Source organism: Protomyctophum parallelum (assembly GCF_964188405.1).
Source record: "Protomyctophum parallelum genome assembly, chromosome: 9".
Lineage (NCBI taxonomy): Eukaryota > Metazoa > Chordata > Actinopteri > Myctophiformes > Myctophidae > Protomyctophum > Protomyctophum parallelum.
Window position 1 is genome coordinate 38,300,827 of NC_139706.1, and position 18,452 is coordinate 38,319,278.

Consider the following 18,452-nt stretch of genomic DNA (forward strand, 5'->3'; position numbering starts at 1 on the left):
TCTAGCAGAACAGCGCCACTTTTGCCCCTATTGGTACCCTAAACATAGGGACATACGGACGGATGGACATAGGGACGGACATTGCTGTTCCTTGGAGTGGCTGCACCACTCAAAAAGGTTAAATGAAGATAACCGCTTTCTGCCGATATGTCCCACACCATCGCTGTCCCTAATTGTCTCTTGACAATCTTAATAAATAAACACATTTTTGATACATTTGACAAGAGTATGTTACATTTTTCCCCCCAAGGCCCACTCGTCGGTGGATCACTGGTTGATAACCAGTGTTCTAGGTCATGTGGGTAGATCAATAGCACTCCCAGGCAGGCAGGCAGTGGGTCACAAAACTAAAGTCTATTTCCTCACACTTTGTTGTTCCTATTATGTAATACTTTGCCACAAACTGCGTACATCTCATGTTTATCTCCTATACTTCTTCTTTCTAAGATCGTTTTCTCTCTCTTCCCCTCCAGCCCGTCTGCCCACGCTTACCGCCTACAGGCCCAGCGATATTGGCAGTAATATTGACAGCAATATTGACTGCTGCTGGTAACAGAGGGTCATGACTCAACACCACGCAGCGCTTGTTCAAAGACCGATATCCGTCAGTAGTCGGTATACCCGCAACCAACTGTTTCACCTCTCACATCTCCTGCCATACATTAGTGCAGTGGTTCTCAAACCTTTCAGCTCAAGGCCCAAAAGAGAGATTAGTTTCCCACGACCCAAACTAGTGAAAATAGTATTCATGGAATTTCTTAGATTTGTTAGTTTGTTTGTTTTCAAATTTCTTAAAAAAATAAAAATATAAATATTTTGAAATGAGTCGTGATCCGTGAAAATTGGTCCGTGACCCACAAATTGGTCCTGACTCCTGACCCACTGTTTGGGAAACATTAGAGCTGTTCGACATTAGAGCTGCCTCTCTCTCTCTCTCTCTCTCTCTCTATCTCTCCCTGTCGATTTCTGTGAGCCTCTGTCGATCACTCACTTCCCTGCACCACTATAGACTCCTACCTCCGTTGGTCTCTCATCCCCCATCCCCCCCCCCCCCCCCCTATACTCTCTACCTGGCAGCAGAACAAAAGCCACCTTATTAGCATTTGAATGAATACCTGTTCGCCCAACACCTCTTGGCTCAAGCGCCCCCCACCCCCCTAAAGGTGTGTGACTAGTGACTACGTGACTAGGGGGAGGCGATATTCAGTCTTCATTTCAGTGGGTGCATATTGGCTTATTATTTTGCCAGTGGGTGCGCAAGCTACCACGCACCCCCGGAGTTGACGCGCCTGGTCCTGCCTACCTCGCTATCCTCCTTGCTTCCTCTGACATTCCTCTGTGGATCCGAGGGTGGGGGATCAAGGTTTCTAATCCCGGAGATGTGCCCTCCACACCAGGCTAACGTGTACACACCTCTCCCTTTGGCTGTAGGTCTGCAGGTCAGATCCCTGCGGTGCTGCTTACATCCCACATCCCCAAATTACATTTCTCCTCTCCTGCAGAGCGCTTACATCTGATCCCATAACCCCCCCATCCTTCGTTTGATACGCATATACCATACATGTGCACCTATATAGACACCAAGAGGGCATTTTGGTTGCATTTTTGCTGTGTACGATCATGCATTACGTCTGCAAATGGTTGCAGTATGTGTGTATTTATGAGCGAAATGGCTGCTTGCAGGTGTGTTCACTTATGGCCTAAGCCTATATATGATCCTACACATCAGGGGTTTCTGTGTGTACGTGCATGAATCTCTGCATCAACACCCACCTGCTCATTACATCAGTGTGAATGGAGAATGAGCCAGTATACACAGGGCCATGGTGATTAATACAAGTGGAAGGGGGGTGGGGGTGTCTGGTCTCATTAAAATGGGCGCTGCAACCACTCAGGGCCCATCTGATTACATGTGTCTTTTATGGCACAGCCTTTCATTATTTTTATTTCGTATTTTGTCATAACCTCGCTTACTGATTACCACAGAGCTGCCTTTTTATTCTCCACTGAACCCTACGCCCCGAAGAGAGAGGACGATGAGAGCAGAGAAGAAAGGACCACCTACACTCCTCTGCCTGGCAGGATAGAGGGAGCTTTAGATAGAAATCTGACAGCGAGATGGAGAGAAAGAGAGAGAAAGAGAGAGAGAGAGAGAGGGAGAGGGAGAGGGAGAGGGAGAGGGAGAGGGAGAGGGAGAGGGAGAGGGAGAGGGAGAGGGAGAGAGAGAGAGAGAGAGAGAGAGAGAGAGAGAGAGAGAGAGAGAGAGAGAGAGAGAGAGAGATGAAACACTTTTCAAGGTGTTTGCAATCAGCCTCCCATTGTCAGACACCAGGGGAGAGTTGGCCAGCCATCTAAAGCTCCCTTGTGCTGTTCTGTGTCCAGGCTCAGATCGCGCAACGCGATTGGAACGTTAATAGAAGTTTATGATACCGCGCGCGATATGCCCGCCACAACAGGATAAACACACGACAGATCAGCACACACACGTGCGCCGTGCGCACATGCACAAACACACACATGCACGCACGCACACCTCGAGATCAGCAACACATTGCCCCGGATCAAAGGGATTTCCGTGTGATGGTGATGGGAGGATGAAGTGTAGAAAAAAGGATGGTTGCCAGACTGGAACTAAACCGTCCGCCCCCCAAACGCTTTTCTTTTTTTGTCTCCTTCTCTCCCTCCCACCAACCCTCACCCTTTCTCTTGGTTTCTGGCCAAAGAAGCATTTTCTCCCCTCTCGTTCAGCACAAAGGAAGTGGCAGTAGACCTCCTTTTCTTCATAACCCGTCGCTCGTTTTGGCTCTCTTTCGCTCTCTCAAATAATCTACCCGTGCCCACTTGATTGCTGTCCACCTCTCCCCTCTCTCTCTCTCCCTCCATCACAAAATTAGTTTTTTTTGCATAGTGCATATTTGTATGTCTTTAAATGTTCTGATGAATTGAAAACAAGATTTCTTTCTGGTTTTATCCCCTTGGCCGTTTTTGTATTGACCTGTACTTTCGTTGAACTGTACCCGTTCTATAACTGTTCAATCAATCAATCAATCAATCAATCAAACCCTTCCTCTTTCTCGCTATATGTCTATTCTTCTCCCTCATCCTCCTTCAACACTTTAAGATTTTACTGGTCCGTTTTCACACTCTCCGGGTTAAATGAACACATTTTTGCAGAAAAAGGGTGTGTGTGTGTGTGTGTGTGTGTGTGTGTGTGTGTGTGTGTGTATGTGTTGGGGGGGGAGAACTGCAGGGTTGTGTGGGTAGAGAGCTCGGGTATTGATTCGGGGTCTTTTGACATGCTAATTTGCTTGCTGACTGCTTTAATCACCCCCCCCCCTCCCCCCCTCCCCATTGCGGGCTTCAAAGAGAGGATGCTTTTCAAAAAGATGAGGCAGGACAGAGAGAGGCTACACAGAGACAGACACACGGCGAGCAAAGCGAGATCGACTGCAAAATCGTTTCCTCCGTTTTTAGGGGGCGATGCTAATGAGCTAGCTTAAGACTGGCGTTAATTCCAGGGCCCGTTTTATCCTGCGCTAATTTTTCTTTCTGTTCTTTGTGACCTTGTTGTTAAGCTGGCTGTTTAGTGCAGCTAAATGCCTCGGTAACTGGCGCTGTGGGAGAGTTAGCCATCCGCTCGGGTCACACTCAAATGGCCGCTTCCTGTCCTAGATAGGGCACATGGTGGAGAGAGAGAGAGAGTAAGAGAGAGAGAGAGAGAGAGAGAGAGAGAGAGAGAGAGAGAGAGAGAGGACGACGAGTGTCAACAACGACAGGAGGAACAAGCGCCGGCTCAGGACGGCAGCCCAAGCAGGAAAAACATTTCAGCGCCTCCACTAATGACAGCTGAATTACCCCCCTTACACATGTGTGTGTGTGTGTGTGTGTGTGTGTGTGTGTGTGTGTGTGTGTGTGTGCGCGTGTGACTGTGTGCGTGCATGACACTTGAACACAATCACATGTGTGTGTGTGTGTGTGTGTGTGTGTGTGTGTGTGTGTGTGTGTGTGTGTGTGTGTGTGTGCATATGCATGCACTCCTTACATTTTGTGAGAATGTGCGTTCATGTATAGTATACAGTATGTGCATGCATGTCCATGTTAGTGTGCACGGGCGTGCGTGCGTGTGTAGCCTTATGCATGTCTCTCTCCCTCTCCCATGTTTTTGTAAGTAAGTGGATCTTCACAAGAACGGAATATATGACAATACCTGGAGGAGTTAAGCTATTTTATCGGATGGGGAGGTTGTTGCTTCTATAAGAGATTTTTGTATCATCCGCTCCTCCCTGCTCTTCACTAGGTAATAGATTCTCCTCCTCCCTGCTCTTCACTAGGTAATAGATTCTCCTCCTCCCTGCTCTTCACTAGGTAATAGATTCTCCTCCTCCCTGCTCTTCACTAGGTAATAGATTCTCCTCCTCCCTGCTCTTCACTAGGTAATAGATTCTCCTCCTCCCTGCTCTTCACTAGGTAATAGATTCTCCTCCTCCCTGCTCCTCACTAGGTAATAGATTCTCCTCCTCCCTGCTCCTCACTAGGAAATAGATTCTCCTCCTCCCTGTTCTTCACTAGGTAATAGATTATCCTCCTCCCTGCTCTTCACTAGGTAATAGATTATCCATCTCTATTCAGCAGCAGCACAGAATGAACCTCTCTTGTGGCACGGAGAGTGATGAGTACATTCACCTCCATTTTCCTCCACTCCCAGTCTGTGGAGTGTGTGTGTGTGTGTGTGTGTATGTGTGCATGCACACAGTGCATGTACTAATTGGACGTGACACTTTCTGTGTTCTTTTTGGATGTGCACACACCCACATTGTGTTGGTTGGTGCATGCTCAATTGAATACACTTGCATGAGCGTGCATGCGTGCGTGCGTGCGTGTGTGTTTGTGGGAGCGTTGATGGGTGATAATGTTCAGTGTGGCGCTCCTGCCTCCCTCCCGCCTGCCACGGGTAATCTCATTATTCAGCCCACTTCCTATTGCTGCCACCAGAGACAGACACAGGCTGAACACTAACCACCACAATGACCGGGAGGAGGGGGGAGAGAGAGAGAGGTGTACATGCAGGAGAGGGGGAGGGGGTGTCAGTAAAATCCTACTAGTGCTAATTTAACACTGAGAGTGTACAAACCAAACCACTACATTTTCTGAGTTACACAAAATGGACAAATTAGGATTCCACTGTGTAGGGAGGTCAGAGACACAGGAGAACGACAGAGCTATTACCACCAGAGCACCCTGTGTCTGTGCGTGCACAGGGGGGGGGGGGGGGGGGCAGAATGATTCTGTGTATTTAAAGCCACCAGGGACTGGCAGGCTAAATAGAATTATGTGGTGAATTTAAAATGATGCTCTCAAGTGCATATTTAACACTGTCAACAGAGAGGGAGAGAGAGAGAGAGAGAGAGAGAGAGAGAGACAGGCAGACAGACAGACAGACAGAGAGAAAGAGAGAGGGAAAGAGAGACCTGAGGGAGACCTGAGAGCAGTCACACAATGAACGGAGCACAGAAAAGAATCCTCATCCCCGAAACCTCTTAATCCAATACGGGCCGGGGGGAGAGTTCTCGGCTTAACGGAGGCTATTGGGAATAGAGAGGGGAGGGATTGGTACTGCCACTCCAACAGGAAACTGCTACCATCTCACACACGCACACACACGGGCACGCACACATGCACGCACGCGCACGCACACACAAACACAAACACACACACAGACACTTACGTCACAATCCTTCCAAAGCTGTTAATTCACACACATGCACAAACACCGACAAACGGCGTTGAATCCACAACATGTGGGTTATAATAAAAGTGTTAGGGTGTTAGGAGTCAAAGGAGATCATAGGTTCCTGTCCTTGAAGTCCGGTTTATTTGGATTTAGGTGTGTGTGTGTGTGTGTGTGTGTGTGTGTGTGTGTGTGTAAGGGGTAACAACTCAACCATGCACTAACAGTCTGGAGTGTCTGACACCTAGCGCTTCAACCAGACTATATCCTTGACAAACTCAGATTCACCAACAAAGGCGACCTGAAAACCCCCCTTCGCTGCCTGCTCAATCGCCCAATAACTCTGAGAGCAATGCAGAGTCGGAGACACACGACTCTCATGCTAATTTTCCTCACGCTTTTACAAAAATATACAAACTCATTATTTCCCTGTGCTGACTCGCCAAGTAAACGCTGCCAGACTCTCTCTCACAGACACACACACGCACACACACACACACGCACAGCTTTTCACGTTCTCTTTCTGTGTATCTGAGTAGCTTGTCATCACCTCTGCACGGTAGTTGAAACCCCCTCACCAGATGAGGAGCGAGAGAGACAACCTGGCCCCCTCCCATTCCCTCCGAGAGAAAGCTTCCCAAATGCAAATAGACAGAGTCCCCACTCCTTAGATCAGGGGCCCGGTGGCCCTCAGTGCCCCACTGCCCTTGGTCCCTGTGTGTACATCCTGGCCACCCTTGGCCCATGAGCGGGTGCACACACACACACACACACACACACACACACACACACACACACACACACACACACACACACTGCACCCCCCAGCTGTCAAAACCTTGACGTCTTAATCAATCGTAGGCCCACGACCCTGTCAGACAGGCCAGTAAGATGGATGAAGAAGGGGGCGACCTTTGACCTCTGCCAGGGGTGGAGAATACAAGCCCCCCATGCCCCCACCCCCAACAACGCCAACCCCACTCAGCCTCGCTGCTGCCCCGAACAATGATGGAGGAGAACCCCATTCATGGCAGGCTGGGAACCGGGGGCTGTGGTGCCCTTGTAACCCTGCACGCATACAAGACAAGCACAGACACAAGCACACACACACACACACACACACACACACACACGCATAGACTCACTCACAATTATGCTTGTCTGCTGCAGCCGGAGAAACTCTCAACAGAAAACTTAGCAAAGTAATATCAGTTCAAACTACATGTATGAGTGTATGCATGCACGCATGCATGCATTGAGTTGCACCGCTAATTAAACTACTTAAAGCGTTGAAGAATATACTTAAAGCGTTGAAGAATATTCACCTATTTTGTCTATTTTTGCAAATGTTTGTCTACTTTTGCCTACTATAACATGCCCAGAATAGGGACACTGGGTTCATGTGGTAAATACACTTCTATCCTTTACTACAACTGAGTAAATGTAACACATTTCTGACTCACTCACAGACACACAAATGTCCTCCTAAACTCCCACTTTCCCTGCCTCCCAGTCCAGCTCCTTGTTAAGTCTCTCGGTCAACATTGTCCCATAGAAGTTGAGCCCCTCTCCCATAGAGCCTGTCACACAGAGGAATATCTCTCCCATAGAGCCTGTCACACAGAGGAATATTAACCAGCTCATCAGTGCACTTGAAGACTGACAGTGGCCAGCACCTTTTAACCCTTCAAACACTAGTGCTGACCCCACACAGACACCTCTGGCATCTATGGAGGCTAACACAGAATGTGAACATGTCTACAACTACCAGGTTCAGCGGCCAGATGGGTTGGATCTTGGTGAGTCTCAACTGGTGTGTACCATTGAGGGAGCTTCACTGGTCTGTAAGCTGATACCACAAGGTGAACTGGAACATGATCAAATGCTACTCAGTGGGACCTGAATGGATACGTTGGCTCCAAAACTAATATTACGGACTCTGAAGCTGTCAGACTGTGCATAAATCACACGAGGCAAGGGATTCTGAGCTCCAACATGCGGATGGCATTGGCAACAGTTACTTATTTCAATCCAAGCCGAATGGGAAAGATAATGCATCTTTCGTCGATTTCCTTCTCGAGGGCAAGCCGAATTTATGGCAAAGATCAGCATTTTCATTTTGACTTGAAACAGGATAGCTTATGGTTGTGTGTTTCGCTTTAAACCCCTCTTCAAAGACGATTTAGCCCAGGTTCTGTGGCTAGTAACTCCCCCTCTGGTCTCCTTCCTTCATCTCTCCATCTCACTGGTTCTTTGAAGCCCACCCTGGGGAGAGAAACCTGGCCTGAGCCATCTATTTGCCTGTGACAGGGCAAGATGGGCAGCATTCCAAACTGAAATTCTTACAGCCGACATGCTACCCTGTTACACACACACAGACAACCATCTGTGACCGTTTGCACCCCTTTGCCCCAAACTCCACCCACCTACCCAAACAGTCTGCACTACCCCTAAATCACTGAACCTGTTTGTCATGCAATTAGTCCTCTGAGACTGGCTCCCCTGTAAATTAAGAGAGGTGGAGTGGTCCATCCCCCTGTTAATCACCCGTGCCCGGCCTCTGACCCCACGCTGGAACAGCACACTGCATTTGGAAGGGTGCAGGAGTGGGTGGATGGGGGGGTTACCAATAAACCTGCCTGGCAGAATAACCATCCCCCTGTCTGGCCAGTCCACAGAGAGAGGCACAATTCATTATCCACGACACAGCTGCTGTGCATAGGAGCAAGACACCCACAATACACTGCTGCATGACATGGTACAGTACACATACTATAGTACACACAGTAACTACTATACACTCTGAGAACCCTGCATTTTAAAGTGAGATTGAAATCCTGTACACGCTGATTTGGGCTTAAAATCCATGGAGGCATGGATATCGACAGACCTGTAGTCGAGTTCTGTTGCTCTCTCTGATGTTTGATGAGTGTTGCCATGCTATTTCTCTGCATCGTTGGCATACTGACAGCTATATCATGGCCATGATTTGAGAAGGCAGGCACAGAGGCTCCTTCATCGACCTGAAACCCTCATCAAACGATACCATATAAAAAAAACGATAAGCAAAGGCCTGAATAAACAGCAATAGAGGGCTTTTTCAACACCATCTCGCTGCTGTGTACTTTCACTTCTCTCATACCTGCCTGGAATGATAAGCTCTCCTCTGTCAATCTCTCTCTACCAGCTTTAAACCGCATTGGGAATAATGTGAAAGAGCTGGAGAGGGGGAGTGGGGACAAACCGTGGAGCTTTCTCAACGGCCTGTGTTACCAATCCTCTTGGGACCCACACAGTTGCACAACAGCTCCCAACGGACCACCTAATTACTCCATTTACAATCATCATCGTCTCCATCACCCAGCCACGTATCAGGAAGAGGAGCGTGGAGAGTGAGTGGACAGGAAGGGGGGAAAAACTGAGTGAGAGGCGGGTGAACATTGGGAATGAGAGAGAGAGAAGAAGAAAGGGGAAAAATTGGCCTATATCTTGCCCTTATCTCTAAACTTATTTGCCATTTTTGACTATTTTGAAAACCTCTTTAAAATAGTCAAAATAGCTCACAATGTGTTGATGTAGATCAGCTGTAGATTGAACTATTTTAAAATGTTTTTCAAAATAGAATAAAATGGCAAATATGTTTAGGGATAAGGGGTGGCGAAAGATAGGGCTCTTTTAAAGAGGGAGTGCCACAATTTTTGTATTTTTCCAGTTTTTCATGTGTCTATGAGGTACAATACTTCATTAGACACCCTGGAGTCGTTTTTATGTGCAGTGGTGTTTTAACTTTGTATTTAGGGTTTCTTCCTGGAGGCTGAACCCTTGACAGTCAAACGGGCCAATGAAATAAACAGTAATATAGTGACATCACACTATCAGCCTCTCCCCTAACCCCTCCCCCTTTATCATACAACTACAGCTGTGGGTGCGGCCTCAGTTCAGGTGGATCACCACCCATCACCACCCACCAGGCAAACCAGGCATACTTAATGAACTGGTGGGCGTGCGTTTTAACAAATAGTAAACAAAAAAAGAACAAAGAAAAAAACAAAGAAAACAAGAAAAATGCTGTTTCTTTACCTTGGCATTCCCCATTGCGCTCCTCATATCCGGGGTTACACAGGCAGTTCCCAATGGGAACCAGCCACTCTCCGTCAGCCCCGCAGTACATCTTTGGAACTTCCCTTTCCTCAGAATTATCCACACACGAGCCGCGCACTTCCACCAGCGAGGAGGTATCGGCTCCGGTGATAGTATCAGGGAACTGGGCCAAGTTGCGGACGGCTAAGGGGCACTTCTTGTAGAAGACCCTCACAGAAACCAGTGCGATACAAGCCCCGACATCCTGAAAAGCCAAGTAGAAGCCCTTGCGGGTCAAGGCGCCCACATCGCGAACCTCCGTGTTGAGCTTCATGATGCGGTCGCCGATGTCAACCTGCGTGAAGCTCTCGTCGGCCGCCACGGTGTCAATCTTGCCGAACTGGTTCTCGCGAATGTAGCGCTCCTTGTCGTTGTTCGATTCATAGTAGTAGAGATTGAAGGTCTCCTTGCAGGTGCCCATTACGCCCGGCAGACTGTTGCAGTCCCGCAAGGTGAACTTGATCTCGATGTAGACACGCTGGGCCCCGCCACGAGGGATCCAGTCGGTACGGAGCCAGTTGTTCTGGTTCGGCTCCATGACATTACACACCTGGTATGTCCGGATGGGAATGTTCTTTTCATCCATGATGCTCACCTCCTCCCACTACGGGTAGAACAACAACAGAACAAGGTCATGTGAAGGTCAAATGTACGAGTCTGGATTCTGAACTTCTTTCTCTCTCTCTGTCTTTTTAAGAAATTAAGTCTTGGCCTCTGGGACTCAAACTTCAGTACAGAAATACATTGCTGTTCTGTTGGGACCCAACAGACGTGACCCCATGACCTATTTCGGGCCCAGACCCATAGCTTAAGAAGCAAAACACTAGATTAGCGTCAACACAATAATAGAAAATATTATGACAGCAATAAAGGAGTGTTTCCTTAATATTACACATGAGGCATCAGACAAATACCAGAATTATAATCCTGTCAAACAATTACAGAAATAATGGGCTGTGTGAGATAAAAAGCAAACATATGAGGCAGCACATGCTGCCAAGACTGAGATTTACCAATGGAGGAAAAAAAAGATTTGCTCAATATTTGAGTCTCAACAGACCAATTAATTGTTGGCTATATTTTATATACGGGCGTAGTATAGCAGACATGTTGGGTCCTTATATAGAACCATACATATATGTTAAGATTCATGGTTTCAGTGTCGCTGTGGTAAAATAATGTTCTAATAAGTCTCATGCGTGCATAAAAACAAGTCTCTCTTCAATGTTCAGAAGAAATATATAGACTATAGGCTATATTGGAATATGAGGGGAAACAGATGTTTAGGGTAAAGTGAGTGTGTGTGGGGGTCTGTGAATCAATACTAATGATCTAATGTGTGCCTGCTTAACATCTGCATACATGATAGGCAAGGTAAGACGTTTCTGAAGGTACGCCTAAGCCTACACATGTTCACCTACTGTTATTAGTATGAACTCATAGGAAAGAGACGTGGACATACAGCGCATGGATTATGTTATCGAGCAGTCTGGTTTATTTTCTCGAGCTGGAATGTTTGTTTTACTTGTGATTTAGTTTCCCATTCCAACAGAGTATCTGCTGCAAATGCTTGTGTCTTGAAAGCTTCAAAGTGGCCTGTTCTCTTACATTTTTCACAATAGGCATTAAAAATAGCCTTTGGTTTAACTGCCTTTTAAATAAAAAGAGACAAGCCCAGGCCGTTAGCCCATTTAGTGGAGCTGTTCAAAACAAAATGATCGCAGAATGGGATATGGGTTAGTGGTGATACAGTTGATTTGACAGCTTTATCAGGAACAATCTGGTTTTAAAGCCGAATACCCTGAGGTAAGGTCGATAACACTAAACATGGCTGCGGCCGTATAGGACTTTGATAAAGTGTCTATCACTCCCCGCTGATCTATTCCGCTGCTTTCTTCCCTCTGCCTCTTTTTATTGTGGAAATCAAGCCTAGTCGCGATAAGGCCGCACCTTTCCCCGATAGCAGGGAGAGGGAGAATGGGGGCAATTGGTCGTAATGAGAGCGGCTGAATGTGGCCCTGTTGACGCTGCCAGGAGCCTGTCAATCACATGGCTGTGATCACACGGGCACAACACATGGCCAAGTTCATTTAACGCCTAATCAACAAAGCCGAAATGGAGGCGCATGCTGTCACATTCTATTTCGCTGGGTTGATGTTGCTGGATGGTGTAGAATAGATGCATGGTGACCATGCTATAGGCCTTCTAAAAATGGCCAAATGGCTTACCCATGCAGGGCGGTATGGTGCAGCGAGGCTTCGCTTCTGTGTTTTTAAAACCTCATGCAGCGTCCTTGTTTTAGCTATAACGACTTACGACACCCTGACCCAACTGCTGAGGGTCGAGGCGACGGTGTGTGTTGTGTGCACAACCTGCTGCGCACCCCGGGGCCCCTGGCGGCCACCCCGGACAGTCGCGCTCTGTTACCTTATCAGCACCATTATAGATATCCCAATTAGACCGCGGGATCACGCATTTAATCCGATCGCATTCCCTATCGCTTTTATAGCCCGATCCAATCGTCCCGCGGCAGGGACTGAAACCCGCTGCCCTTTCCCTTCATTCATCCATTCCAGCAGGCCCTTTCTCCGCTGCCAAGTCCCCCGCTCTCCCCCTCGCCTCAGCGGGGAAAGGGATATAAAGTTTCTCCACAAAGACCGATTCAATCCACCGTCTATTCAGGAAACCCGACGCCCGCTGCAGTAGGCTATCTGCCTCGCATCTGACCATTACAGCGAGTGGTTTGAGGGAGAGAAGAGAGAGAGGAGGGGGGCGAAGGCCGGTATGCCTATTATTATAGAGGACATTATCTCTCCATTTTTACTCAACGGGGGACCATACGTCCCAACGAGAGAGAGGACTTTTCTTTTTTACTTACCCCTCCTTCTGTCGGGTTGGCGACCCAACCTAGTTCCCCCTGTACAGATCTGGAGTCCAGTAACGTGACTGAAAAACAAGAGCGGAGAGAAAGACACGTGTGAGCAGTGAGTCCCGTTCCTCCAGGCTCCATATGATCTCACAATGGACTTCAAAGTTCAACAACTTAATGCACAAAAATAATAGTGATAGTGGGTTTATCGGCAGGAAACAAAACACCGTTTGTGGAGGAGAATAGTGTTGATAGGCTTCATGCTATTCAGATTATGATGGTAATAATTATAGAGACATAAGACATTAATAAAAATATAGGACAATTTGTTATAATTCCCACATTTGCATTAGGCCTGTGCGCGTGTGAATCTCCTTATTTAATGCAACTAATATAGCCTATACACAAAATAGCCTTACAAAGAATTTAAGAAATACTAAACGCGCATGTGGAATTTATTGTCATTATCTCAGATTTGCCATGCAGCGGACTTGGTTATATTTTAATATCTAGGCCTATGTCCAAAATGAACATGCTCTGCAGAGAAATAAGGCCTGTTTATTTCCCACGGTATCCTATTTTCCCTTCTGAAATAAGGTCCAAAAACCTTTAGCATTAGAGAGAATTAGTTTTGGCGATTGTTTGAATTCAACGACGCAGGCTTTTATTTACATTTGATGACTATAGGCTGTTTGTATCGCCCAGTAAACTATTTGGTGAATTTTAGGCTTTCTTACTGCAATTGTTCATTCGATTGGTGTATAAAAATCAGAGCTACCAAGAATGTGCATAGGCTGAACTTCATATTTGTATTGTGTGTCAGTGGCCTTTTCACTATAGTCTACGACCAAGACAACGGACTGGTTCCCATAGCTAAATAAGAACAAGCTGCTTCAAGCGAAAATAATCATAGTCGAATGGATTTCTTTGTGCAGGCTGTTGGTGTGAAGTGTGTAGGCTAGTACACTATAGTCCTACATTGGAAGACTAAAGAAAAATGCTGAAACTGGACACTTGCGCCCGGACCCTGCAGGAGCCCCTGCATGCAAGCCTATAGCTCCCAGCCCAGGGCTTTAAGTGGCACGGAGAGAGGGAGAGCCGAGATGAACAACAGCCGATGCGCATTTGGACAGCCCGTTCCGTTCCGCTCTCCGGGTGCACTGCACAAAAATCTCGCAAAGAAGGAAAAAAAAGTCGCTTTGCGTAAAGGTGACTGGTGACCATGGTTGTTTTTTCCCCACATTGCAACTGCGTGAGTCTCCGCGCACCACTCCGGAGAAGCGACGTACGGGACAGGCTGGCGGAGCGGGGCTCCGCTCTCACCACGAGATGAAGTCAAAACTCTCCCGGAGAAAACAGCAACAACTCTCCGCCGCAGTTCTCCCCAGTCCCCAACCTTACCTTCATTTGGGGGGTATATCCGTGCCGCCGAAACAAAGGTAGAAATCCCAAGCAGTAAAGAGGTCGCCGTAAACAAAATCCCTGCCATGAGTGCCATTTGTGGTTGCTCGTTTTTTTGTGTCCTCGTCGTTGCTCTTCTCACAGGTCTTGCTCTCTCTCTCTCTTTCTCTCTCTCCCTGTGGAATATCTGTTTGAAGCGGAGAGAGCGACGCACCAAGCACACACACACACTCACACTGACTCACACACACACTCACACACAACCATGGAGGCGGGTCTACTCTGTGCGCTCTGACGCGACCGTCATCCATATAGGAAACGCAGTGGACGGGAAAAGAGGGGCAAATAATCATTAACTGCCCCCCCCCCCCCCCTCATTCCCCTCCCCCCTCCCATTTAGGAGTGGACAGCGGTTCGAGGCGAGATGAGACTGTGCGCGTGGGTAACATTCTCCCTGCCTGGCATTTTGATGTCTTTGCATTGTTTGTGGATGAGAGAGGATGCAACGGTGGCACTGGCCGGCGACTATAATGAGATATCGAATTGATATGTTTAGTTGAACTAAGAAAAAATGTTTCACTAATGAACAAAGACAGCGAGTGTATAGGCTAATCATCTCTAAAACGGCGCATTTCCTACAGCCTATACTTATTAGCATGACCTTCCTTCCTTTTATACAAAAACAAACAAACAAAAAATAAATGTAAATTCTTAACATCGTTATTTATGTGCGTAAAATTCAACGTTTCGGTTTTATTTTTTGTTCGCCCCTCCAATGGTCTTTCTCATTCACAATACATTGGTCCTGCATGTAGTCTGGCTCCAGTCAAGCGCAGCGCTGTCCAAGGTGAACCGCATTAGACCAAGGTCGCCACCTAGCGGAAACATTGACGGCTGTTCTGTCTCAAAATTGGATTATAGAACAAGTATGAGCATGACCCGCTAACGTTACACGGTATTGCACTTTGTGGAATTGACGATGCCCTTTTTTGCGACGAACACCGAGCCTCTATTGGATTATCGTCACACGCTAATATTCTTATATTATCAACTTATCAAGGCTTTCTTTGAAATTAATAAATGTAGCCTATATAAGCTGTTTTGCGAGCAATTTTGAGCAAATTAATATATTGAGCAGGTCTGTGGTGCCATCATTGATGCTTGAAAGGTGAATGGTCCAGAAATCGATATAGAATCGTTAATTCTTGAGCTTTGCCCCCAGACAAAGGAAGCATATTATTCTGCCTGGTCTGAGGGAACTGGGAAACGAAAGCTGTTTTGGTTTTGGACTCTAGTGTCCGCACAGTGCTCTGTCTCTCTCTGTCTCTCTCTCTCTCTATTTGATGCCTTCCTATGCTCTGCTCTGCTCCCACGGGATGTGGCCAGTCAGTCAGCCAGCAGGCAGGCGAGTTGCAGCAGATGAGCTCGTCACTGTGTGGGCAGGTTAGGGCGTTCCACACGGCCTCACACTGCAGCCGATGAATATCTAGGCTAAGTCTACTATAATCATTATTGTTGTAGCTACAAAGGTGGACAGACAGGACAGTAGGCCTAATATGGACAGTATAGTAGCCAATAGCCATTATATAAGTAGGGCCTACTTAGCCCACTCAAGTATATAAAGTTTTATCTAAGATGTCAAAGAAAAATTGTGAAAATGTCAGATGTCACAAAGTTTGGGTCCTTCCTAAGAGTTATAGTCCCTTGGTCAAAAGTAGACAATATTTCTATTTGAAATGTAGTGGACAAATACTCAAAAAATGTACAACTGTACCTACTGTAATCAAGTACTGTACTTATACTGTAGTTACTGTCCACCACTGATCTAACATTGCTTTTTCGCCAGACCATGAAGCAAGATTAAGCTAGGCCTAGCCCTATACACTGTTGCATGCTCAGTGTTAAATGTGGTGTATAAGTGATGTTGTTGTTAAAATAAGTGTTAAAATAAGTCTCTACATTTCCATAATTTCTACAGACAAGTAGTCAGTGTCAAGTAACTAGATGTCTCCCCGTGCGGTCTCCAGCTCTGCATAGGTCAGGATGCCAATCGTATCAGCAGAGAGAACCCATCCCAACAAATGGGTGGAATTGCTAATACACACTAAACGTGAATTCAACACATTAGCAAAGACGATTGTGGACATAAAAAAACAGTGCTGCAACAAATGTATGAAGCAATCAAAACTGCAGCATCACTTGGAGACAGTACAATACAATTGTAGACAGCACTATAATTGTATTGTATATAGTCATAGCACGCCATAGTACATATGTATAGCATAGTAGTGAATATGTATAGTTTATTATGTATAGTGTATGTATAGTTTCATCATATAGATATTCCACTGTTACCTTCTTAGCTTACGCATGTTTCATGATAAATGCTTTTATGTGATGTATTCCCATGCTTTTGTTCTTGCTTAAATGTAAGTCGCTCTGGATTAAGAGCGTCTGCTAAATTGTAGACAACCAATCACTTCCAAGGTACTCCCAAATGTCTCAACAGTAAACATTATGAGCTAGCTTTAAAAGTCTTATCACATTTTGTTGGAATGCTTTCAAACTGTTTTATTTTATATGCTACACAAGTGGGGGTCCCTGCTCCATCTTGCTCTCAGCTAAGTGGTCCTTCGCCTGAAAAACATTGAGGACCCCTGTTTTAGCAATCAATGATTACTCTTAGAATATTAGAGCTTTAACCTTTTAACATTCTTATTTTATTTTAAACAAAAACCCATCACAGCACCTTCAATTGACCTTACATTTTTATTACTCATTTGTATATAGGCCGAAACGTTGCTACGACTCTTATCTAAGTAAAAACTATTGAACCAGCAAGTGGCGGTGTGCGGGTCTCTCCTTCTCCAAACCGTTTGCTGCTCTGCCAGGAAGCAAATTAAACCGGGTGTGCGGAATCTCTCTAATATATACTATATAGTTACAAATGGATAAATTAACACAGATGATTTTTCTGTGTAGGCTTATTGCCTCATTTTGATCATCTTAAATAGAATAATGGAAACAGCTAATAGCTAAACTAGGCTTAAGACTAAGAGACGTGATCACAACTATTGTGACTATTCACAAGTAGTTCAGACATATCCAGTGTCTTTCAGTTTCACCTCACAATAAAGCCCACATGTATGAATATTTCCTTCTGTAGAAATACACTCTGCAGCCTCTAGCATTCAAACCTGGCAGCGCTCCCGCGCTGCGGTTCACATGTCTTGTTGGAGCTGTCATACCGCCCTCTGAGTTCCAAGACTTTACCATGACATATTCTGATCCTGCCCATACAAGGAAACATGTACACGTTTTTCTCATAGTATGTATGGGTGATCTCATTGTGAATAGACCTGCCTTTGTCTCCCATGCTCAGACAGAAGTGGTTCCCCTCACCGATGCTACTCCAGTGAGAAGAAGAATGCTGTTTCTTTTTCCATTACTGGACTGTGAGGGTAGCTATAGGATCCTGATCTTGAACTACTCAAGGAAATTATGGGAGACCAAGAAGTGGGGGGCTGTAGAGAGAGGATGAAGCTATGTGTCTTTGACTATTTTGTGTATGTGTACATTAGTGCAGTGGTTGTCAAAATGTTCATGTCAGGGACCCCCAAATTGGTAGGTATTTGGCTGCGATTTTGTGCCATAAGAAAAGAAAAGTTACCATTCATTGTGAGTTTGTAGATGGGCTATTTTCAAACAGACACAAAATAAAATAGGACTTCAGTGTTTAAACTGTTCCTCATTTTCCTAGACCCCCTGGAACCCCTTCAAGGACCCCTGGGGGCCTGCGGACCTAAGTGTGCAGTGTCCTGATGTGTAAGCACGGCTTTTTGTCTGCATGCCTATGTAGGCTACTTGCGTATGGGTTAGGGGTGTGCTGAAATATAGATATTGTGATATATATCGATACGTCCTCCCGATAGATTATTAAAATATCGGAAAAATTAATATATATTTATTTATTTTTAAAATTTGAAATGTTGTTCATAATGAAGTGATGTTTAGAAAAGGAGGAAATGACAGCTTAAAAGCAAATCCCACTCTCACATTCCACAGCAACCAGAAGTACTGAATTACTGGATGGTGATTTGTCCAAACAGCTTTGTGGGAATACAAAATGCAGAATGCATTTCCCCAGCAGTGGACAAGTCCACCGACACCAGTGATAATGGTCAGTTGGTGGTGTTTGTGAGGTAATGATACCATGTGATAATGGTCAGTTGGTGGTTGTAAGAATGACCGTGTTAGTGGCTGGAGAAACAGTACAGAGGCATTGGTAAAGGTATGTTTATTCACCAAAGGAGC

The 18,452-nt window shown here is 46.0% G+C and overlaps 1 protein-coding gene across 2 annotated transcripts in view; it reads right to left on the bottom strand.

Annotated features, from left to right (window-relative positions):
• Positions 1–14,359, bottom strand: part of epha4l (eph receptor A4, like) — a 58,677-nt gene extending 44,318 nt beyond the window's left edge. For both annotated transcript variants that reach the window (XM_083773833.1, XM_083773832.1), the window contains exons 1-3: positions 14,139–14,359; positions 12,747–12,814; positions 9,809–10,472 (exon numbers count right to left, since the gene is read on the bottom strand). In XM_083773833.1, coding sequence (XP_083629959.1) covers positions 9,809–10,472; positions 12,747–12,814; positions 14,139–14,235 — 829 coding nt within the window. In that variant the 5' untranslated portion in view covers positions 14,236–14,359. The remainder of the gene's footprint in view (positions 1–9,808; positions 10,473–12,746; positions 12,815–14,138) is intronic.
• Between the last annotated feature and the right edge of the window lie 4,093 nt (positions 14,360–18,452).